Source organism: Heteronotia binoei, chromosome 3 (assembly GCF_032191835.1).
Source record: "Heteronotia binoei isolate CCM8104 ecotype False Entrance Well chromosome 3, APGP_CSIRO_Hbin_v1, whole genome shotgun sequence".
Classification (NCBI taxonomy): domain Eukaryota; kingdom Metazoa; phylum Chordata; class Lepidosauria; order Squamata; family Gekkonidae; genus Heteronotia; species Heteronotia binoei.
Window position 1 is genome coordinate 189252905 of NC_083225.1, and position 18835 is coordinate 189271739.

General features: G+C 50.5%; 1 protein-coding gene across 2 annotated transcripts in view; it reads right to left on the bottom strand.

Moving 5' to 3' along the window:
* Positions 1-1228: 1228 nt before the first annotated feature.
* Positions 1229-18835, bottom strand: part of CAPN5 (calpain 5) — a 120614-nt gene continuing 103007 nt past the window's right edge. Inside the window, exons 9-12 of one of the 2 annotated variants that reach the window (XM_060235019.1) lie at positions 14476-14672; positions 9150-9271; positions 6155-6291; positions 1229-1578 (exon numbers count right to left, since the gene is read on the bottom strand). In XM_060235019.1, coding sequence (XP_060091002.1) covers positions 1396-1578; positions 6155-6291; positions 9150-9271; positions 14476-14672 — 639 coding nt within the window. In that variant the 3' untranslated portion in view covers positions 1229-1395. The remainder of the gene's footprint in view (positions 1579-6154; positions 6292-9149; positions 9272-14475; positions 14673-18835) is intronic. The other variant, XM_060235020.1, reaches the window with a different exon arrangement.

Below are 18835 nucleotides of genomic sequence, written 5' to 3' on the forward strand. Positions count from 1 at the left end.
TTTCAACTGGAGATGCCCGGAATTGAACCTGGGACCTTTGGGATGCAAAGAAGATACTCTACCACAGAACCATCTGGCTCAGCAAGTCAAAGACCCGGTAGTCCAAGCTAATGTAGGTAAGGAGGAAATCATGTTTTGGGCACCACATTTTAAGAAGGATATAGACAAGCTGGAACGGGTCCAGAGGAGGGTGATGAAGATGGTGAGGGGTCCGGAGACCAAGTCCTATGAAGAAAGGTTGAAGGAGCTGGGCAGTTTAGCCTGGAAAGGAGGCGGCTGAGAGGTGATAAGACCACCATCTTCAAGTACTTGAACGTCTGTGATATAGAGGATGGTGTGGAATTGTTTTCTGTGGCCCCAGAAGGTAGGACCAGAGCCAGCAGGTTGAAATTAAATCAAGAGTTTCCGGCTCAACATTAGGAAGAACTTCCTGACCATTAGAGTGATTCCTCAATGGAACAGGCTTCCTCGGGAGGTGGTGGGCTCTCCTTCCTTGGAGGTTTTTAAACAGAGGCTAGATGACCATCTGACAGCAATGAAGATCCTGTGAATTTAGGGGGAGGTGTTTGCGAGTTTAGAGCAGTTCCTCAGTGGAACAGGCTTCCTCGGGAGGCGGTGGGCTCTCCTCCCTTGGAGGTTTTTCAACAGAGGCTAGAAGGCCATCTGACAGCAATGAGGATCCTGTGAATTTAGGGGGAGGTGTTTGTGAGTTTCCTGCATTGTGCAGGGGGTTGGACTAGATGACCCTGGAGGTCCCTTCCAACTCTATGATTCTATGAGGCAGACTTCCGGATTCTGGCAAGCAAGGCATAACCCCACCCGTTGAATTCCCAACCTGGAGTTCAACAATCCGTCCTAGAAAAACTCAGGGGGCGCTTAGCCAGAACGTCTGGCGTCAGCGCTAACAACACAGACACGGGATATGCCAGTTATGAGTGAGCCCTTCGGATAAATTGGCAATATGCATTTTTTTCAGGGTTGGGGTGAGTGCTCCAAACCCGCACGTGTGCGCATGAGAGACACATCTCTCTGTGTAAACATACAGCCTCATAGCATGAAACTGAGGCTGATACCCCTCCCCAAAAAGCAAGATCGGTTTGAGGCTTTCCGGCTCCACACTGCAGCCCACTGCTAGCTACGAAAAGCACGCCTTGTCCGCGGCCAACAAAAAAAAGCATTTTGGCTTCTGGAAAAGGCACCTTTTTAGAAAAAAAACCGAAGAACGAAATTTTTTTAAAAAAAGAAATCCTTGAAAAACAGAAGAGCTGGTCCCCGTTGAAAACAGAATGCATGCACGGTCCATATACAACTGCAGGCATAGATAGACGTATATACCGCGTCTCGCGAGATTCTATACATTTATATATGGCACAAGAAGAAAAGTCCTTGAGTGATTCAGACGTTGGTGAGGGTGCCGCTGGTCAAAAGGTGGACTTTCAGGCTTCCGGGGAGTTCCGTGGGTCGTTTGTTCCCTTTGTCTTGGAGGCCGAGGATGTGGACCGACTGAAGGTCGTTGGGGTCGCCCGAGAGAGACACCTGGCCCAAAAACTCATCGCTGATAAGGTTGTGGTTCCAGACCTGAAGGGGGAGAAACGGAAGGAAGGAGGAAGGATGTGTGATCGAGTGAACCAGTTTGGTGTGGTGGTTAAATGTGCAGACTCTTATCTGGGAGAACCAGGTTTGATTCCTCACTCCTCCGCTTGCAGCTGCTGGAATGGCCTTGGGTTAGCCAGAGCTCTCTTATCTGGGAGAACTGGGTTTGATTGCCCCACTCCTCCACTTGCAGCTGCTGGAATGGCCTTGGGTTAGCCAGAGCTCTCTTATCTGGGAGAACCGGGTTTGATTGCCCCACTCCTCCACTTGCAGCTGCTGCAATGGCCTTGGGTCAGTCAAAGCTCTCTTATCTGGGAGAACCGGGTTTGATTCCCCACTCCTCCACTTGCAGCTGCTGGAATGGCCTTGGGTTAGCCAGAGCTCTCTTATCTAAGAGAACTGGGTTTGATTCCCCCACTCCTCCACTTGCAGCTGCTGAAATGGCCTTGGGTCAGCCAAAGCTCTCTTATCTGGGAGAACCGGGTTTGATTCCCCACTCCTCCACTTGCAGCTGCTGGAATGGCCTTGGGTTAGCCAGAGCTCTCTTATCTAAGAGAACGGTTTGATTCCCCCACTCCTCCACTTGCAGCTGCTGGAAAGGCCTTGGGTCAGCCAAAGCTCCCGCAGGAGCTGTCCTTGAAAGGGCAGCTGCTCTAAGAGCTCTCTCAGCCCCACCTACCTCACAGGGTGTCTGTTGTGGGGAAGGAAGGTAAAGGAGATTGTGAGCTGCTCTGAGACTCTGAGATTCAGAGTATAGGGCAGGATATAAATCCAATATAATTTTTTTTTTATTCAAAATGTATTAGTTTTCTTAAGTTTCCACAAATTTTCTCCAGGTGTTGCTTATACAGGTTAGCCAAGAAAAAAAACGCATCATAGTAAGGCATAAACTACATATCAAAAGTAGATTAAGTTCTGGCAGGTCACTTTCCTAGGCAAAATATCATGTTCGGTCAGGTAAGTAACAACTGGATATCATTGTTTTATGATCTTTTTCTCATACAGTTTTGGGGAAATATCTTTATCGGAGTATGCTAATTTATTAGGAATGAAAAAATCCCAAATCTTGTTCTTCCATGTATTTAGGGTCACTGTGTAAGGAGTTTTCCAATTGTATGCCAACAGTGTTTTTGCAGCTGATAAATCCAATATCATCATCATCATCTTGGATTGGATAAATATATGGAGCAGAGGTCCATCAGTGGCTATCAGCCACAGCATATTATTGGGGCAGTGATGCTCGGTATTCTTGGTGCTTTGTGGGGGGGGGGCAAAGTGGAAGGGCTTCTAGCCTCACTTGTGAACCTCCTGATGGCACTTGGGGTGTTTTTTTGACCACTGTGTGAGACAGTGTTGGACTAGAAGGGCCATTGGCCTGATCCAACATGGCTTCTCTTATGTTCTTATGTGACACGGAGTGTTGGACTGGATGGGCCATTGGCCTGATGCAACATGGCTTCTCTTATGTTCTTATATGACACAGAGTGTTGGACTGGATGGGCCATTGGCCTGATCCAACATGGCTTCTCTTATGTTCTTATGTGACACAGAGTGTTGGACTGGATGGGCCACTGGCCTGATCCAACAGGGCTTCTCTTATGTTCTTATGTGACACAGAGTGTTGGACTGGATGGGCCATTGGCCTGATCCAACAGGGCTTCTCTTATGTTCTTATGTGACACAGAGTGTTAGACTGGATGGGCCACTGGCCTGATCCAACAGGGCTTCTCTTATGTTCTTATGTGACACAGAGTGTTGGACTGGATGGGCCATTGGCCTGATCCAACATGGCTTCTCTTATGTTCTTATGTGACACAGAGTGTTCGACTGGATGCGCCATTGGCCTGATCCAACATGGCTTCTCTTATGCTCTTATCTTCTTCTAAACACGCTCTCCAATTCAAGTTTCAGAAAGCAGCAGCTCCATTTGAATCCAGAACACCCTTGAGATTAGATTTTCGGTGAGCATTGGATTCATTGGGTCTGAGTTACGGCTCCCCCAAAGAAGGGGCCCTGGAAAGTGCTTTGTCGGGAAGTGGCCCTAACCCTAAACCGGTCAAGTGAACTATGCAGCTGGTTGGTGGGGAAAGAGGCACCAAGTTAGTCTGTGGCTGTGCCAAAAGCACCGAGGGATCTTAGAAGCTGCTTTTTGTGGTCTCCCCACCCCGCAAAGAAAACTGTTAAATGACAGTCAATGCCATATAGAGACTAGAGAAGGGGTGGCTAAACTTGCTTAACGTAAAAGCCACATAGAATAAAGATAGGCTTGCCAAGTCCCATTAAAAAAAATATCTGGGGACTTTGGGGGCGGAGCCAGGAGACATTAGGGGTGGAGCCAAAATCAAGGCTGTGACAAGCATCATTGAACTCCAAAGGGAGTTCTGGCCATCATATTGAAAGGGACAGCACACCTTTTCAATGCCCTCCTTCCATAGGAAATAATGAAGGATAGGGGCACTTTCTTTCGGGGATCATAGAATTGGACCCCCTGGTCCAATCTTTTTGAAACTTGGGGGGTATTTTGGGGAGAGGTACTAGATGCTACATTGAAAATTTGGTGCCTCCACCCCAAAAACAGCCCCCCCAGAGCCCCAGATACCCGCAGATCAATTCTCCATGATTTTCTATGGGAATAAATCTCCATAGGGAATAACAGAGTTCCCAGCAGACATTTCCCTCCCCTCCCCCCGCATTCTGACGACCCTGAAGCGGGCGGAGGGTCTCCAAACCGGGGGATTCCCTGCCCCAACCTGGGGATTGGCAACCCTAAATAAAAAGGATGGAAACCCTAGTTTGCTATCTTGAGCTCCTAGAAGATAAGGTGGTACAAGAATGCCCCAGCAGTGCTGTCCAAATTGGAGTTACGCTGCTCTGTGCTTAAATACCAGTGCCAGGTAAACCTCTGCATCCCAGAGCCAGAAGGCAATACTAAGGGAAGGTCTCAGCTTCAATGCCCTGCTGTTGGCCCTCCAGAAGAACTGGTTTGGCCCCTGTGTGAGGCAAGATGCTGGATTAGATGGGCCACTGTTCTGATCCAGTAGGGTTCTTCTGATGTTCTTCTCAGAGGAAGGCCTCGGTCTCAGTGTCCTGTTGTTGGCCCTGCAGAGGAACTGGTTTGGCCACTGTGTGAGACAGGATGCTGGACCAGATGGACCACTGGTCTGATCCAGCAGGGCTCTTCTGATGTTCTTATGAAGGCCTTGGCCTCTCTGCCCTGTTGTTGGCCCTCCAGAGGAACTGGCTGGCCACTGTGTGAGGCAGGATGCTGGACTAGATGGACCACTGGTCTGATCCAGCAGGGCTCTTCTTATGTTCTTATGAAGGCCTCGGCCTCTGCGCCGTTGTTGGCCCTCCAGAGGAACTGGTTGGCCACTGTGTGAGACAGGATGCTGGACCAGATGGACCACTGGTCTGATCCAGCAGGGCTCTTCTTATGTTGTTATGAAGGCCTCGGCCTCTGCGCCGTTGTTGGCCCTCCAGAGGAACTGGTTGGCCACTGTGTGAGACAGGATGCTGGACCAGATGGACCACTGATCTGACCCAGCAGGGCTCTTCTTATGTTCTTATGAAGGCCTCGGCCTCTGCGCCGTTGTTGGCCCTCCAGAGGAACTGGTTGGCCACTGTGTGAGACAGGATGCTGGACCAGATGGACCACTGGTCTGACCCAGCAGGGCTCTTCTTATGTTCTTATGAAGGCCTCGGCCTCTGTGCCGTTGTTGGCCCTCCAGAGGAACTGGTTGGCCACTGTGTGAGACAGGATGCTGGACCAGATGGACCACTGGTCTGACCCAGCAGGGCTCTTCTTATGTTCTTATGAAGGCCTCGGCCTCTGCGCCGTTGTTGGCCCTCCAGAGGAACTGGTTGGCCACTGTGTGAGACAGGATGCTGGACCAGATGGACCACTGGTCTGACCCAGCAGGGCTCTTCTTATGTTCTTATGAAGGCCTCGGCCTCTGCGCTGTTGTTGGCCCTCCAGAGGAACTGGTTGGCCACTGTGTGAGACAGGATGCTGGACCAGATGGACCACTGATCTGACCCAGCAGGGCTTTTTTTCTTACATCTGCTGAAGTCAGTGTTCTTAAACAAGCATATCTCTGTTTAGGATGGCACTAGACTAGATGCTGTCACCAATATAACATTAGATGGCTTTTCCTCTAAAACCAGGCATAGATAGTAGACAGACAAGCAGACAGACATATAGATGAAGCTTCTATCCCAGCCAAGGATCTTCGCTATGTGACTGAAAGTAAACTGGGGGCAGCCATTTTGTGGCTGGCTCCGCCTACTGTGTCAGCCATTTTGTGGCTGGCTCTGCCTACTGCGTCAGCCATTTTGTGGCTGGCTCTGCCTATTGTGTCAGCCATTTTGTGGCCAGTTCCACCTACTGTGTTAGCCTTTTTGTGTCTGTGCTCACCAGGCTGTATCTGAATTCCAAAGGTGACAGACCGGTAGATAAGGAAAATACTTCATAATTCTACGCAAGACTTTGATTATCGCTTGCTTTTTGGGTTCCTGAGGATTTGCGTTCCTCACACCTTTGCCATCCCAAGGAAGACAGTACCTGAATGAGGATCGGCTGCCCTGGTTTCTTGCGGTAAAAAAGGCCTTTCACATCAAACTCTGGCGTCTGGGTATTCTTCATCACTGGCGAACGGACCTTCTCTCCTTCACACTTAATGATCACATAGGGATCCACTCCTGAGGAAAACAAAATGGCTTCCGTAAGGCTGAGGACAGCCACGGCCACACTCATCCGCGCAAAGGTTGCCTGAATTCTTGTACAATGCCACCGATTCACCCCATTTCCCTCTTTGGCTTGTGATGCTTATTTCTCTCACTTCCTTGCAATCCGCTTTCACACACGCCACATAACCCACTTTTAGTGCCTTTTGCAACTGGATTTTACTGTGTGAAATGACAAAATCCGCTTGTGAACGGAAGCTGGATTGAAACTGCATGAGGGAAAGCACCCAGTTTTTCTTATTCTATCTGGGATCCAGCCAGCCCAAGCAGGCCTCACTCGCCTGGGGCTCTCCTGGGCCACTCACCCCCCAGTCAAAAGAAGATGACAATGGATTTATATCCCGCCCTCCACTTTGAATCTCAGAGGCTCAGAGCGGCTCACAATCGCCTATATCTTCCTCCCCCACAACAGACCCCCTGTGTCTGAGTGGGGCTGAGAGAGCTCACCCAGAAGCTGCCCTTTCAAGGACTACTCCTGCGGGAGCTCTGGCTGACACAAGGCCATTCCAGCAGCTGCAAGTGGAGGAGTGGGGAATCAAACCCGGTTCTCCCAGATAAGAGAGCTCTGGCTGACCCAAGGTCATTCCAGAAGCTGCAAGTGGAGGAGTGGGGAATCAAACCCGGTTCTCCCAGATAAGAGAGCTCTGGCTGACCCAAGGTCATTCCAGCAGCTGCAAGTGAAGGAGTGGGGAATCAAACCCAGTTCTCCCAGATAAGAGAGCTCTGGCTGACCCAAGGTCATTCCAGCAGCTGCAAGTGAAGGAGTGGGGAATCAAACCCTGTTCTCTCAGATAAGAGAGCTATGGCTGACCCAAGGCCATTCCAGCAGCTGCAGGTGGAGGAGTGGGGAATCAAACCTGGTTCTCCCAGATAAGAGAGCTAAGGCTGACCCAAGGCCATTCCAGCAGCTGCAAGTAGAGGAGAGGGGAATCAAACCAGGTTCTCCCAGATAAGACAGCTCTGGCTGACCCAAGGCCATTCCAGCAGCTGCAAGTGGAAGAGTGGGGAATCAAACCCGGTTCTCTCAGATAAGAGAGCTCTGGCTGACCCAAGGCCATTCCAGCAGCTGCAAGTGGAGGAGTGGGGAATCAAACCCGGTTCTCACAGATAAGAGAGCTCTGGCTGACCCCAGGCCATTCCAGCAGCTGCAAGTGGAGGAGTGGGGAATCAAACTCGGTTCTCCCAGATAAGACAGCTCTGGCTGACCCAAGGCCATTCCAGCAGCTGCAAGTGGAAGAGTGGGGAATCAAACCCGGTTCTCTCAGATAAGAGAGCTCTGGCTGACCCAAGGCCATTCCAGCAGCTGCAAGTGGAGGAGTGGGGAATCAAACCTGGTTCTCCCAGATAAGAGAGCTAAGGCTGACCCAAAGCCATTCCAGCAGCTGCAAGTGGAGGAGAGGGGAATCAAACCAGGTTCTCCCCGATAAGAGCGTTCTGGCTGACCCAAGGCCATTCTAGCAGCTGCAAGTGGAGGAGTGGGGAATCAAACCCGGTTCTCCCAGAGAAGAGAGCTCTGGCTGACCAAAGGCCATTCCAGCAGCTGCAAGTGGAGGAGTGGAGAATCAAACCTGGTTCTCCCAGATAAGAATCCGCACACTCAACCACTACACCAAACTGGCCAGCAAGCCACCCAAGAAGCCATCAGAAGTGGAGAAAGGGTGGCGCGGGCTTCTGCAGGGGTTAATGAGGGCTGCTGGGGTTGTGGCAAAGCTCCTGGTGGCTGGCTGGCTGTCCGCTCTCCTAATCCAGGGATTGTCATGCAGCTGCACCTACTATTCAATGGAGAAGGTAAGTGGGGAGGAGGAGGGGGAGCTGTCAGAAAGGTTCAGGAGCTGTGCTCCTGCTGAATCTGAGGCCTGAAGGCAATCATCTGTGGGGCTCATGTAGGGTTGCCAATCCCCGGGGGGGGGGCAGGGAATCCCCCGGTTTGGAGGCCCTCCCCCCGCTTCAGGGTCATCAGAAAGCGGGGGGAGGGGAGGGAAATGTCTGCTGGGCACTCCACTATTCCCTATGGAGATTTATTCCCATAGGAAATAATGGAGAATTGCTCCTCGGGAATCGAGGGTGGCTGTTTTTTGAGATAGAGGCACCAATTTTTCAGTATAGCATCTAGTGCCTCTTCCCAAAATACCCCCCAAGTTTCAAAAAGATTGGACCAGGGGGTCCAATTCTATGAGCCCCAGAAGAAGGTGCCTCTTTCCTTCATTATTTCCAATAATAATAATAATAATAATAATAATAATAATAATAATAAATTTATTTTTATATCCCACCCTCCCCTGCCAAAGGCAGGCTCAGGGCGGCTCACAGGACATGGTGTAACCATGATTTCAATAAAATACAATCATTACTATAAAACGGATTAAAATACAGTTGAATTACATTTATAAATTAAGTTAAAAATTAGATAAAACAGTTAACCGTTATAAATTTTTAATTACGGTGCTACGATTCAGAAACATGAACAGGATGGCTAGATGTCAGTTAGCCGGGTTCCATCTCGGAAGGAAGGCGTTTTAAAAGGTGTGTGGTCCCTTTAAATGTGACGGCCAGAACTCCCTTTGGAGTTCAGTTATGCTTGTCACACCCTTGCTCCACCCCCAATGTCTCCCGGCCCCACCCCCAAAGTCTCCCGGCCCCACCCCCAATGTCTCCCGGCTCCACCCCCAATGTCTACCGGCCCCACCCCCAAAGTCTCCCAGCTCCACCCCCAAAGTCCTCAGATATTTCTTGGATCGGACTCGGCAACCCTCACGACTGCCTGCGTGAACTTTCAGGAATGAGCTAGCTTCAAATACTAGAGGATTTAGTACCGTCTTGAGAACTCTGGTTCTTCAGCCCGGTCCCTGAGACAACGTGGACTTGGGAGACCAGTTGGGGGTAGCCGCACATTCCGCTCCAGCAGTTGCGAGGGGGCTCGTCCAGGGTCAGCTCTCTGAAAGGAAAAGGGAGGAACACACGAGAGGCATCAGTAACCCGAGCTGCGGAATTTGGGACATCCCCTTATTCTCGGAGTCCCGACGGACACACCAGGATATAGGCAGTGAAAAGTGCCAGCAAGACAGGCCAGAGAGAGGCAAGAGCTGTTTCAAGAGAGAAGAAACAAAGGCGTTCCAGCTTAAGCTCCTTGTCGAAAGGACGGGATAAAGACACGATTCAATTGAGCACCTTAAGGCTGCCATGAAGGGAAATTACAGGGGCCCATGTGTACTAGATTTTTCTAAATCTCCAGTTTTCATTACAGGAAAGTTCCCAGCCCTCTTCATTGCAGAATCAAACCTGGTTCTCCCAGATAAGAATCCGCACACTCAACCACTACACCAAACTGGCCAGCAAGCCACCCAAGAAGCCATCAGAAGTGGAGAAAGGGTGGCGCCTTTCCCCTTATATCTCCGCAATGAAAAGGATTATGGACTTCACAAAAATTAAATGAAAGGAGGAGTCTATACCCAGGAGTCGGACCGACCCACTGCCAGTCCACCGAGAAGGAAGCTTCACGGTAAGTGATACAAATCTTCCGTTTTAAGTTTGTCAGTGCAATAATGGGCAGAGTTACTCTATTCTACTCCCAGTGAGACAATATCAGGAGAATGCCTTTAATGCCCTGACTGTTGGTCCCCCCAGAGCACATGGCCGGCCACTGTTTGAAACAGGATGCTGGACTAGGTGGGTCACTGATCAGATCCAGCGGAATTTTTCTTATTTGGGGTGACAAAATAGCATGAGAAGGTCATTGTAAGAAGCAGCAGAACACAGATCTAATTTTTCTTTAAGAACATCCAAAGAGGCCTACTGGATCAGACCAGTGGTCCATCTAGTCCAGCCTTCTGTCCTGCACAGTGGCCAACCATTTCCTCTGTAGGGCCAACAACAGGGCACAGAGGTTGAAGTCTTCCCCTGAGAAGAACATAAGAGCCCTGCTGGATCAGACCAGTGGTCCATCTAGTCCAACCTCCTGTCTCGCATGGTGGCCAACCAGGTCTTCTGGAGGGCCAGCAACAGGGCAGAGAGACTGAGGCCTTCCTAAGAACATAAGAAGAGCCCTGCTGGATCAGACCAGTGGTCCATCTAGTCCAGCCTCCTGTCTCACACAGCGGCCAACCAGTTCCTCTGGAGGGCCAACAACAGGGCAGAGAGGATGAGGCCTTCCTAAGAACATAAGAAGAGGTCTGCTGGATCAGACCAGTGGTCCATCTAGTCCAGCCTCCTGTCTCACACAGCGGCCAACCAGATCCTCTGGAGGGCCAACAACAGGACAGAGAGGCTGAGGCCTTCCTAAGAACATAAGAAGAGGTCTGCTGGATCAGACCAGTGGTCCATCTAGTCCAGCCTTCTGTCTCACACAGCGGCCAACCAGTTCCTCTGGAGGGCCAACAACAGGGCAGAGAGGCTGAGGCCTTCCTAAGAACATAAGAAGAGGTCTGCTGGATCAGACCAGTGGTCCATCTAGTCCAGCCTCCTGTCTCACACAGCGGCCAACCAGTTCCTCTGGAGGGCCAACAACAGGGCAGAGAGGATGAGGCCTTCCTAAGAACATAAGAAGAGGTCTGCTGGATCAGACCAGTGGTCCATCTAGTCCAGCCTCCTGTCTCACACAGCGGCCAACCAGTTCCTCTGGAGGGCCAACAACAGGGCAGAGAGGATGAGGCCTTCCTAAGAACATAAGAAGAGGTCTGCTGGATCAGACCAGTGGTCCATCTAGTCCAGCCTCCTGTCTCACACAGCGGCCAACCAGATCCTCTGGAGGGCCAACAACAGGACAGAGAGGCTGAGGCCTTCCTAAGAACATAAGAAGAGGTCTGCTGGATCAGACCAGTGGTCCATCTAGTCCAGCCTTCTGTCCCACACAGTGGCCAACCAGTTTCTCCGGAGGGCCAACAACAGGGCAGAGGCCGAGGCCTTCATAAGAACATCGGAAGAGCCCTGTTGGATTAGACCAGTGGTCCATCTAGTCCAGCCTTCTGACCCGCACAGTGGCCAACCAGTTTCTCTGGAGGGCTGACAACAAGGCATAGAGGCCGAGGCCTTCCCCGTGATGTTGTCTCCTGGCACTGAGATTCAAAGGTTGACTGCCTCTGAATGTGGAGGCTTTCTTTAGTCACCACGATAGACTTGTCCTCCACGAATCCCTCTAATCCCCTTTGAAAGCTGTCTATTCCTGCGGCCATCTCTCCATCAGCAAATTTGACATTTTATCCAATCTCTGCGTGTCTGAGGATTTCCTTTGGTCCGTTCTAAACCTGCTGCCCGTCGGCATCAATGGATGCCCCCCAGATAGCAGCCACTGCTAAGTCAGCCTTTTTTCACTTGAGGTGGGCAAGGCAGCTGGCCCCCTTCCTATCAACAGTGATTCATGCAACGGTCACCTCGAGACTGGATTACTGTAACGCCTGTACATGGGGCTGCCTCTGTGCCGAATCCGGAAGCTGCAGCTGGTGAAGAACGCGGCGGCTAGGCTGTTATTGGGGCTCCCAAAAAGCCCTATATGGCCGAGGACCTGCCTACCTGAGGGACCGTCTTTCCCCATATGAACCCCAGAGAGCACTGAGCTCAGCAGGGAAGGACCTGTTGACTATTCCTGGGCCGAAGGAAGCAAAACTGCTGAGTACCCGCACTCGGGCCTTCTCCGTTGTGGCCCCACACCTGTGGAACCAACTCCCAGAGGAAGGGCGGGCCCTGCGGGACTTTGACCGATTCCGCAGGGCCTGCAAGACCTTCCTCTTTAGTGAAGCCTTCACCGACTAAAAACTGAGAGACTGCTTACATGATTTTGTTAACTGTCAGAATAGCACCTAGATGTTAATTTTATTGTTTTACTGTTTTTAGAATTTTAATTAATTGTTACCTACTGTTAAAGTATTGTATTATCTGTTATATTGACTGATGCTGTTAGTCGCCCTGAGCCTGCCTCGGCGGGGAGGGCGGGATATAAATAAAAGGTATTACTGTTATTATTATTATAAGTTCTTGTCTTCTGGGAGAGGGAGAAAAAGTTCCCTCTGCCTCCTCTCTCCACCCTGTGCATAATGTTATAAACCTCTAGCACCTCCTTAATCATCTCTTTTCATAGAATCATAGCGCTGAAAGGGACCTCCAGGGTCATCTAGTCCAACCCTCTGTATAATGCAGGAAACTCACAAACTTCTCCCCCTAAATTCACAGGATCTTCATTGCTGTCAGGTGGCCATCCAGCCCCTGTTTAAAAACCTCCAAGGAAGGAGAGCCCTTTTCTAAGCTGAAAAGTCCCAGCTGGCTCTGTTTTCAGACCTATCCACAACTGTGTCTTCTTTCCCAGCTCCCAAAGTGGATGCTGGGTTTTTGGAAGCCTTTAAAAAAAATTAGAGCAGTTTTGGCAGGATGAAGGGCATGCTGAAGAAGCCTAGGCACTTCTTGTCCACTTCCCACTCTCTTTACCATATGAACATATATGAAGATATGAAGCTGCCTTATACTGAATCAGACCCTCGGTCCATCAAAGTCAGTATAGTCTTCTCAGACAGGCAGTGGCTCTCCAGGGTCTCCAGCTGAGGTTTTTCGCACCTATTTGCCTGGACCCTTTTTTTGGAGATGCCGGGGATTGAACCTGGGACCTTCTGCTTCCCAAGCAGATGTTCTACCACTGAGCCACCGTCCCTCCCTAGAGTTTCCAGTGATTCCTAGAGCTACCTGTTGTCATTTCAGCTCTAGAAATGGTCAAGAGACCCTATGGTTTTACCATAGCACGCCCAGTTATTCCTAGAGTTTCCCTTTATCACTTCCAGCTTCGACCCAGAAGTGACGAAGTTTGGTGCAGTGGTTAAGCATGCGGACTCTTTTCTGGGAGAACCGGGTTTGATTCCCCACTTCTCCACCTGCACCTGCTGAAATGGCCTTGAATCAGCCATAGTTCCCACAAGAGCCAGTTTGGTGTAGTGGTTAAGTATGTGGACTCTTTTCTGGGAGAACCAGCTTTGATTCCCCGCTCCTCCACCTGGAGCTGCTGGAATAACCTTGGGTTAACCATAGCTCTCGCAGAGGTTGTCCTTGAAAGGGCAGCTTCTGGGAGAGCTCTCTCAGTCCCACCCACCTCACAGGGTGTCTGTTGTGGGGGAGGAAGATAAAAGAGGTTGTAAGCTACTCTAGGCTTGCCAATCCCCAGGTCCCAGCGGGGGTTCTTCCGCTTTCCCAGGTTGCCTCCCACCTCAACTCAGCTGGCCGGCAGGCGGAAGCCCCGCCCCCAAGCCACCATGTGACTTTTCCCCTCCGGAGGCTCCGGTCTCCGATTGAAAGGCTTCCTCTTGGGATGGGGTGTCTGTGTTACTTGGAAGAAGTTGGCAGCAACTCGTGAGCAGAGAGGCCAATCCCTTGCTTCAGAGTCGCCAGAAATCGTGGGGAGGGGGGGGGACATCTGCTGAGCATTATTCCCTATGTGGAGACTGATTCTCATAGGGTATAATGGGGAATTGATCTGGAGGCTTCGGGAGCTCTGGGGGAGCTGTTTTTTGAGGTAGAGGCACCAAATTTTCAGTATAGTATCTAGTGCCACTCCCCAAAGTACCCCCCCCCCAAGTTTCAAAACGATTGGACCAGGGGTCCAATTCTATGAGCCGCAAAAGAAGGTGCCCCTATCCTTCATGATTTCTTATGGAAGGAAGACATTTAAAAAGGTGTGCTGTCCCTTTAAATGTGATGGCTAGAACTCCCTTGGAGTTCAATTATGCTTGTCACACCCTTGTTCCTGGCTGCGCCCCCAATGTCTCCTGGCTCTACCCCCAAAATCTCCTGGCTCCACCCCCAAAGTCCCCAGATATTTCTTGAATTGGACTTGGCAACCCTAAGCAACCCTGAGACTCTGATTCAGAAAGAAGGGCAGGGTATAAATCTACGTTCTTTTTCTTCTTGTCCGTGAAAGGGAGGCAGCTTCTGGGAGACCTCTCTCAGTCCCTCACAGGGCATCTGTTGTGGGGGGGCGGAGGCAGGTAAAGGAGATTGTAAGCCGCTCTGCGACTATGATTCAGTGAGAAGGGCAAGTCTTATTATTTTTTATGACTGCAGCATTATAATGCCTTGGGGTGTGGCCCGAAGTGAGAGGTGCCCCCCCCCAGGTGAGAAGGCGGAAAGGAGAGGGGGAGGCCCGGCAAGACAGCCCCCTCCCCTTACTGGCAATCGGAAGGCACATCTGTGAACACCCTGAGAAGGAACTCGCCCACATGGCCAGGGTCGAAGGTCGTGGGGACGATGATGTAGCGGCCTTCTTTCAGGTCCGTCCTCAGGAAGACGCTGCGGGAGTTGATGTAGATGGAGCTGGCGACTTTCTGCTGCAGAGTGTGCATCCGGTAGGTCCGGTTCAGCTCCACCTGCAGGGAAGCAGACGCTGCTGAGAACGGAAACGAGGAAGCATGGCCTTTTATCTGCATCGCCCAAATCCCACAGGAACACGGGAACCGTCAGTCCCTCAAGGTCAGAGTGGTCTATTCAAATTGGCACCAGCTCTCCCAAGATCTCAGGTAGATCTTTCACATCCAGGGCTTTTTTTTGTAGCAGGTGCGCCTTTGCATATTAGGCCACGCCCCCCTCGATGTAGCCAATCCTCCAAGAGCTTAGAGCAGGGGTCCTCAAACTACTGCCCATGGGCCAGATGCGGCCCGCTGAGGACGTTTATGCGGCCCGCCGGGTTATGGCAAAATCAGACTGGAAGTGACGTTCGACCTAAACTCGCGTTAGCAATGCACACTTCCGGCACTGGGCTGAGGCGGCGGAGACAGAGTGTGAGGTGATACCGAGGTGAGATGAGTTCCCAGGCCGGGGTGTGTGGTGTGGGGAAGGGAGAGAGATGCAGAAGACGGAGAACTGACGGCCCGCGTCCTTGTACAGTAACGGCAGTCCGGCCCTCCAACAGTCTGAGGGACAGTGAACTGTCCCCCTATTTAAAAAGTTTGAGGACACCTGGCTTAGAGGGCTCTTCGTATAGGGCCAACTGTAAGCTCCAGGGGGATTGGCCACCTCATTTGGAATACTTAGCGGTCTCATTTGGAACACTGTGTACAATTCTGGTCACTGCACCTGAAAAAGGATATTATAGCATTGGGAAAAGTGCAGAAAACGGCAACTAGAATGATTAAAGGTTTGGAACACTTTCCCTAGGAAGGAAGGTTAAAACGCTTGGGGCTCTTCAGCTTGGAGAAACGTCGACTGCGGGGTGACACGATAGAGGTTGACAAGATTATGCATGGGATGGAGAAAGTAGAGAAAGAAGTCCTTTTCTCCCTTTCTCACAAAACAAGAACTCATGGGCATTCAATGAAATTGCTGAGCAGTCAGGTTAGAACGGATAAAAGAAAGTATTTCTTCTCCCAAAGGGTGATTAACATGTGGAATTCACTGCCACAGGAGGTGGCGGCGGCTACAAGCATAGACAGCTTCAAGAGGGGGTTAGATAAAAATATGGAGCAGAGGTCCATCAGTGGCTATTAGCCACAGCGTATTGTTGGAACTCTCTATCTGGGGCAGTGATGCTCTGTATTCTTGGCGCTTGGGGGGTGTGTGTGTGGCAAAGTGGAAGGGCTTCTAGCCCCACTTGTGAACCTCCTGATGGCACTTGGGTTTTTTGGCCACTGCGTGTCACAGAATGTTGGACTGGATGGGCCATTGGCCTGATCCAACATGGCTTCTCTTATGTTCTTATCTTCTCAGGGGTGTGCGGCCTAATATGCAAAGGAGTTCCTGCTACAAAAAAAGCCCTGCCTAGTCCCATAGGCTATATCACAACATTGACCTTTGGTATTAGGGATGTCATCCACTTATTTTAGTGTATTTTTGAAGGTTAATTCTTGGTGTCATTTTTGCTTTTGGGTTTTAATGTTTACTGGAGATCCTTATGATGCCTTCAAGCTAAAAATGACGTCGTCTTCCCTAAGCTTGTTTCCTAATACAACTTCCAGCAGGCGGAACGACAGAAGGAGAAAAACCATTACAGCTACCAAAATACAAAAGCTGGAACAGCCTGGTCCAAAATCCTGAACTAAAAATTGGGGGCAAGTATCACAGCACTACAATTCTTCCTTATTCTCTAGGCACCTACGCCCATTTTTTTTTATTCCAGCCTTCCTCCTAGAATCTAAAGGCAGTGAAGATGGTTCTCCCCCCTTTAGTTTTATTATCACAACACCCCCGTGAGGCATCTACTACCATTTTTATGCCAACTTTCCTCCAAGATGCCAGAGATTGAACCTGGGACTTCAGCTACGGCCACATCAAGTTCTAAGTTCTGTATGTTATCCTGTTGCCACCTCCTGCCAGCAAGCAAAGACTTCTTCCTTTCATCTGGGTGTTCCCTCAGTGATCCCTCCTTCCTGAACTGTATTTTAATTACAATGCTATGTCTTTGTATCCGCCTTCCCAAGATTGCCCTGTATGGCGAACTCTCCACCGGCCATCGAAATAGAGGGGCACCAAAGAAGAGGTATAAGGACTCCTTGAAGAAATCCCTTGGCACCTGTCGCATCAACCATCACCAGTGGTCTGACCTAGCCTCAGATCGCAAAGCATGGAGGCACACCATCCACCGGGCTGTCTCTTCCTTTGAGAACGCACGCATAGCTGGTCTTGAGGACAAAAGGAGATGGAGGAAGAATCGCACTGCTACAGCCCCAACCCCAAATCAGACTTTTCCCTGCAGCCACTGTGGCCGGACCTGCCTGTCCCGCATTGGTCTTGTCAGCCACCAGCGAGCCTGCAGCAGACGTGGACTATTGCACCCTTCTTAAACCTTCGTTCGCGAAGCCAAGCCGAGAGATGTCTTTGTATGCATTTTAGCTCTGCGTTTTTATTGTTTTTAATGATGTAGGGGGACGGGTGGGTGGCTTTGAGAGCCAGTTTGGGGTAGTGGCTAAGAGAGGCGGACTCTAATGTGGAGAACCGGGTTTGATTCCCCACTCCTCCCTCACAGGCAGCCTGCCGCGTGGCCTTGGGTCAGTCCCAGTTTTGCTCAGGGCTCTCTCAGCCCCACCTATATCACAAGGTGTCTGTTGGGAGGAGAGGAAGGGAAAGGAGACTGTAAGCTGCTCTGAGACTCCAAGGGCAGGGTATAAATCAAACTTGAGGAGGAGGAGATGAAGGAGAAGAAGAGGAGGAGGAGGAAAAGGAGAAGGAGAAGAGGAGGAGGAGAAGGAGAAGAAGAAGAGGAGGAGGAGAAGGAGAAGAAGAGGAAGTGAAGGAAAAGGAGAGGAAGGAGGAGGAGGAGAAGGAGAAGAAGGAGAAGAAGGAGGAGGAGGAGAAGAAGAGGAGGAGAAGGAGAAGAAGAGGAGGAGGAAAAGAGGAGGAGAAGGAGAGGAAGGAGGAGGAGGAGTAGAAGGAGAAGAAGAGGAGAAGGAGGAGGAGAAGAAGAAGAAGAAGAAGAAGAGGAAGGAGAAGAAGGAGGAGGAGGAGAAGAAGAGGATGAGAAGGAGAAGAAGGAGAAGAAGAGGAATAGGAGAAGAGGGGAAGAAGGAGAAGGAGAAGAAGAGGAGGAGAAGGAGAAGAAGGAGAAAGAGAAGAAGAGGAGGAGAAGGAGAGGAAGGAGGAGGAGGAGAAAAGGAGGAGGAGAAGAAGAAGAAGAGGAGGAGAAGGAGAAGAAGAGGAGGAGGAGGAGGAGAGGAAGAAGGAGGAGGAGGAGAAGAAGAAGAAGAGGAAGGAGAAGAAGGAGGAGGAGAAGAAGAGGAGAAGGAGAAGAAGAAGAGGAAGTGAAGGAGAAGAAGAGGAGGAGGAAAAGAGGAGGAGAAGGAGGAGGAGAAGGAGAAGAGGAGGAGGAGGAGAAGGAGGAGGAGAAGAAGAAGAAGAGGAAGGAGAAGAAGGAGGAGGACGAGGAGGAGAGGATGAGAAGGAGAAGAAGGAGAAGAAGAGGAAGAGGAATAGGAGAAGGAGAAGAGGGGGAGAAGGAGAAGAAGAGGAGGAGAAGGAGAAGAAGGAGAAAGAGAAGAAGAGGAGGAGAGGAGGGAGGAGGAGGAGAAGAGGAGGAGGAGGAGGAGAAAGAGAAGAAGAGGAGGAGGAAGAGGAGGAGAAGGAGAAGAAGAAGGAGAGGAAGGAGAAGGAGGAGGAGGAGGAGAAGAAGTGGAGGAGGAGGAGATTGGATTTATTCCCCCCCTCACTTGGAATCTCAGGGCAGCTCACAATCTCCTTCCCTTCCTCTCCCCACAACAGTCACCCTGTGATACAGGTGGGGCCTAGAGAGCTCTGAGAGAACTGGGGCAGAGTTAGTTGCCAACCGCTTTAATCCAATCTTAGCTCTATTTATCGCTCAGTTACTTCCACATCTTGACTCTTCCTGGCAACTCACCTTCCCCTCCACCTAGATGCAATGACTGGCAAAGTCTGTTTCAATGTATCCGAAGAAGAGCGCATGCACATGAAGCTTATGCCCAGAATTAAACACTGCTTGGCTTAAAGGTGCCAATGGACTCAAACTTTGTTCTTTGCTCGAGAGCAACACCCAGCAGCCCACCTGAATCTATAACAAGAGTAAATAATACTTAAGTGCTGCCAA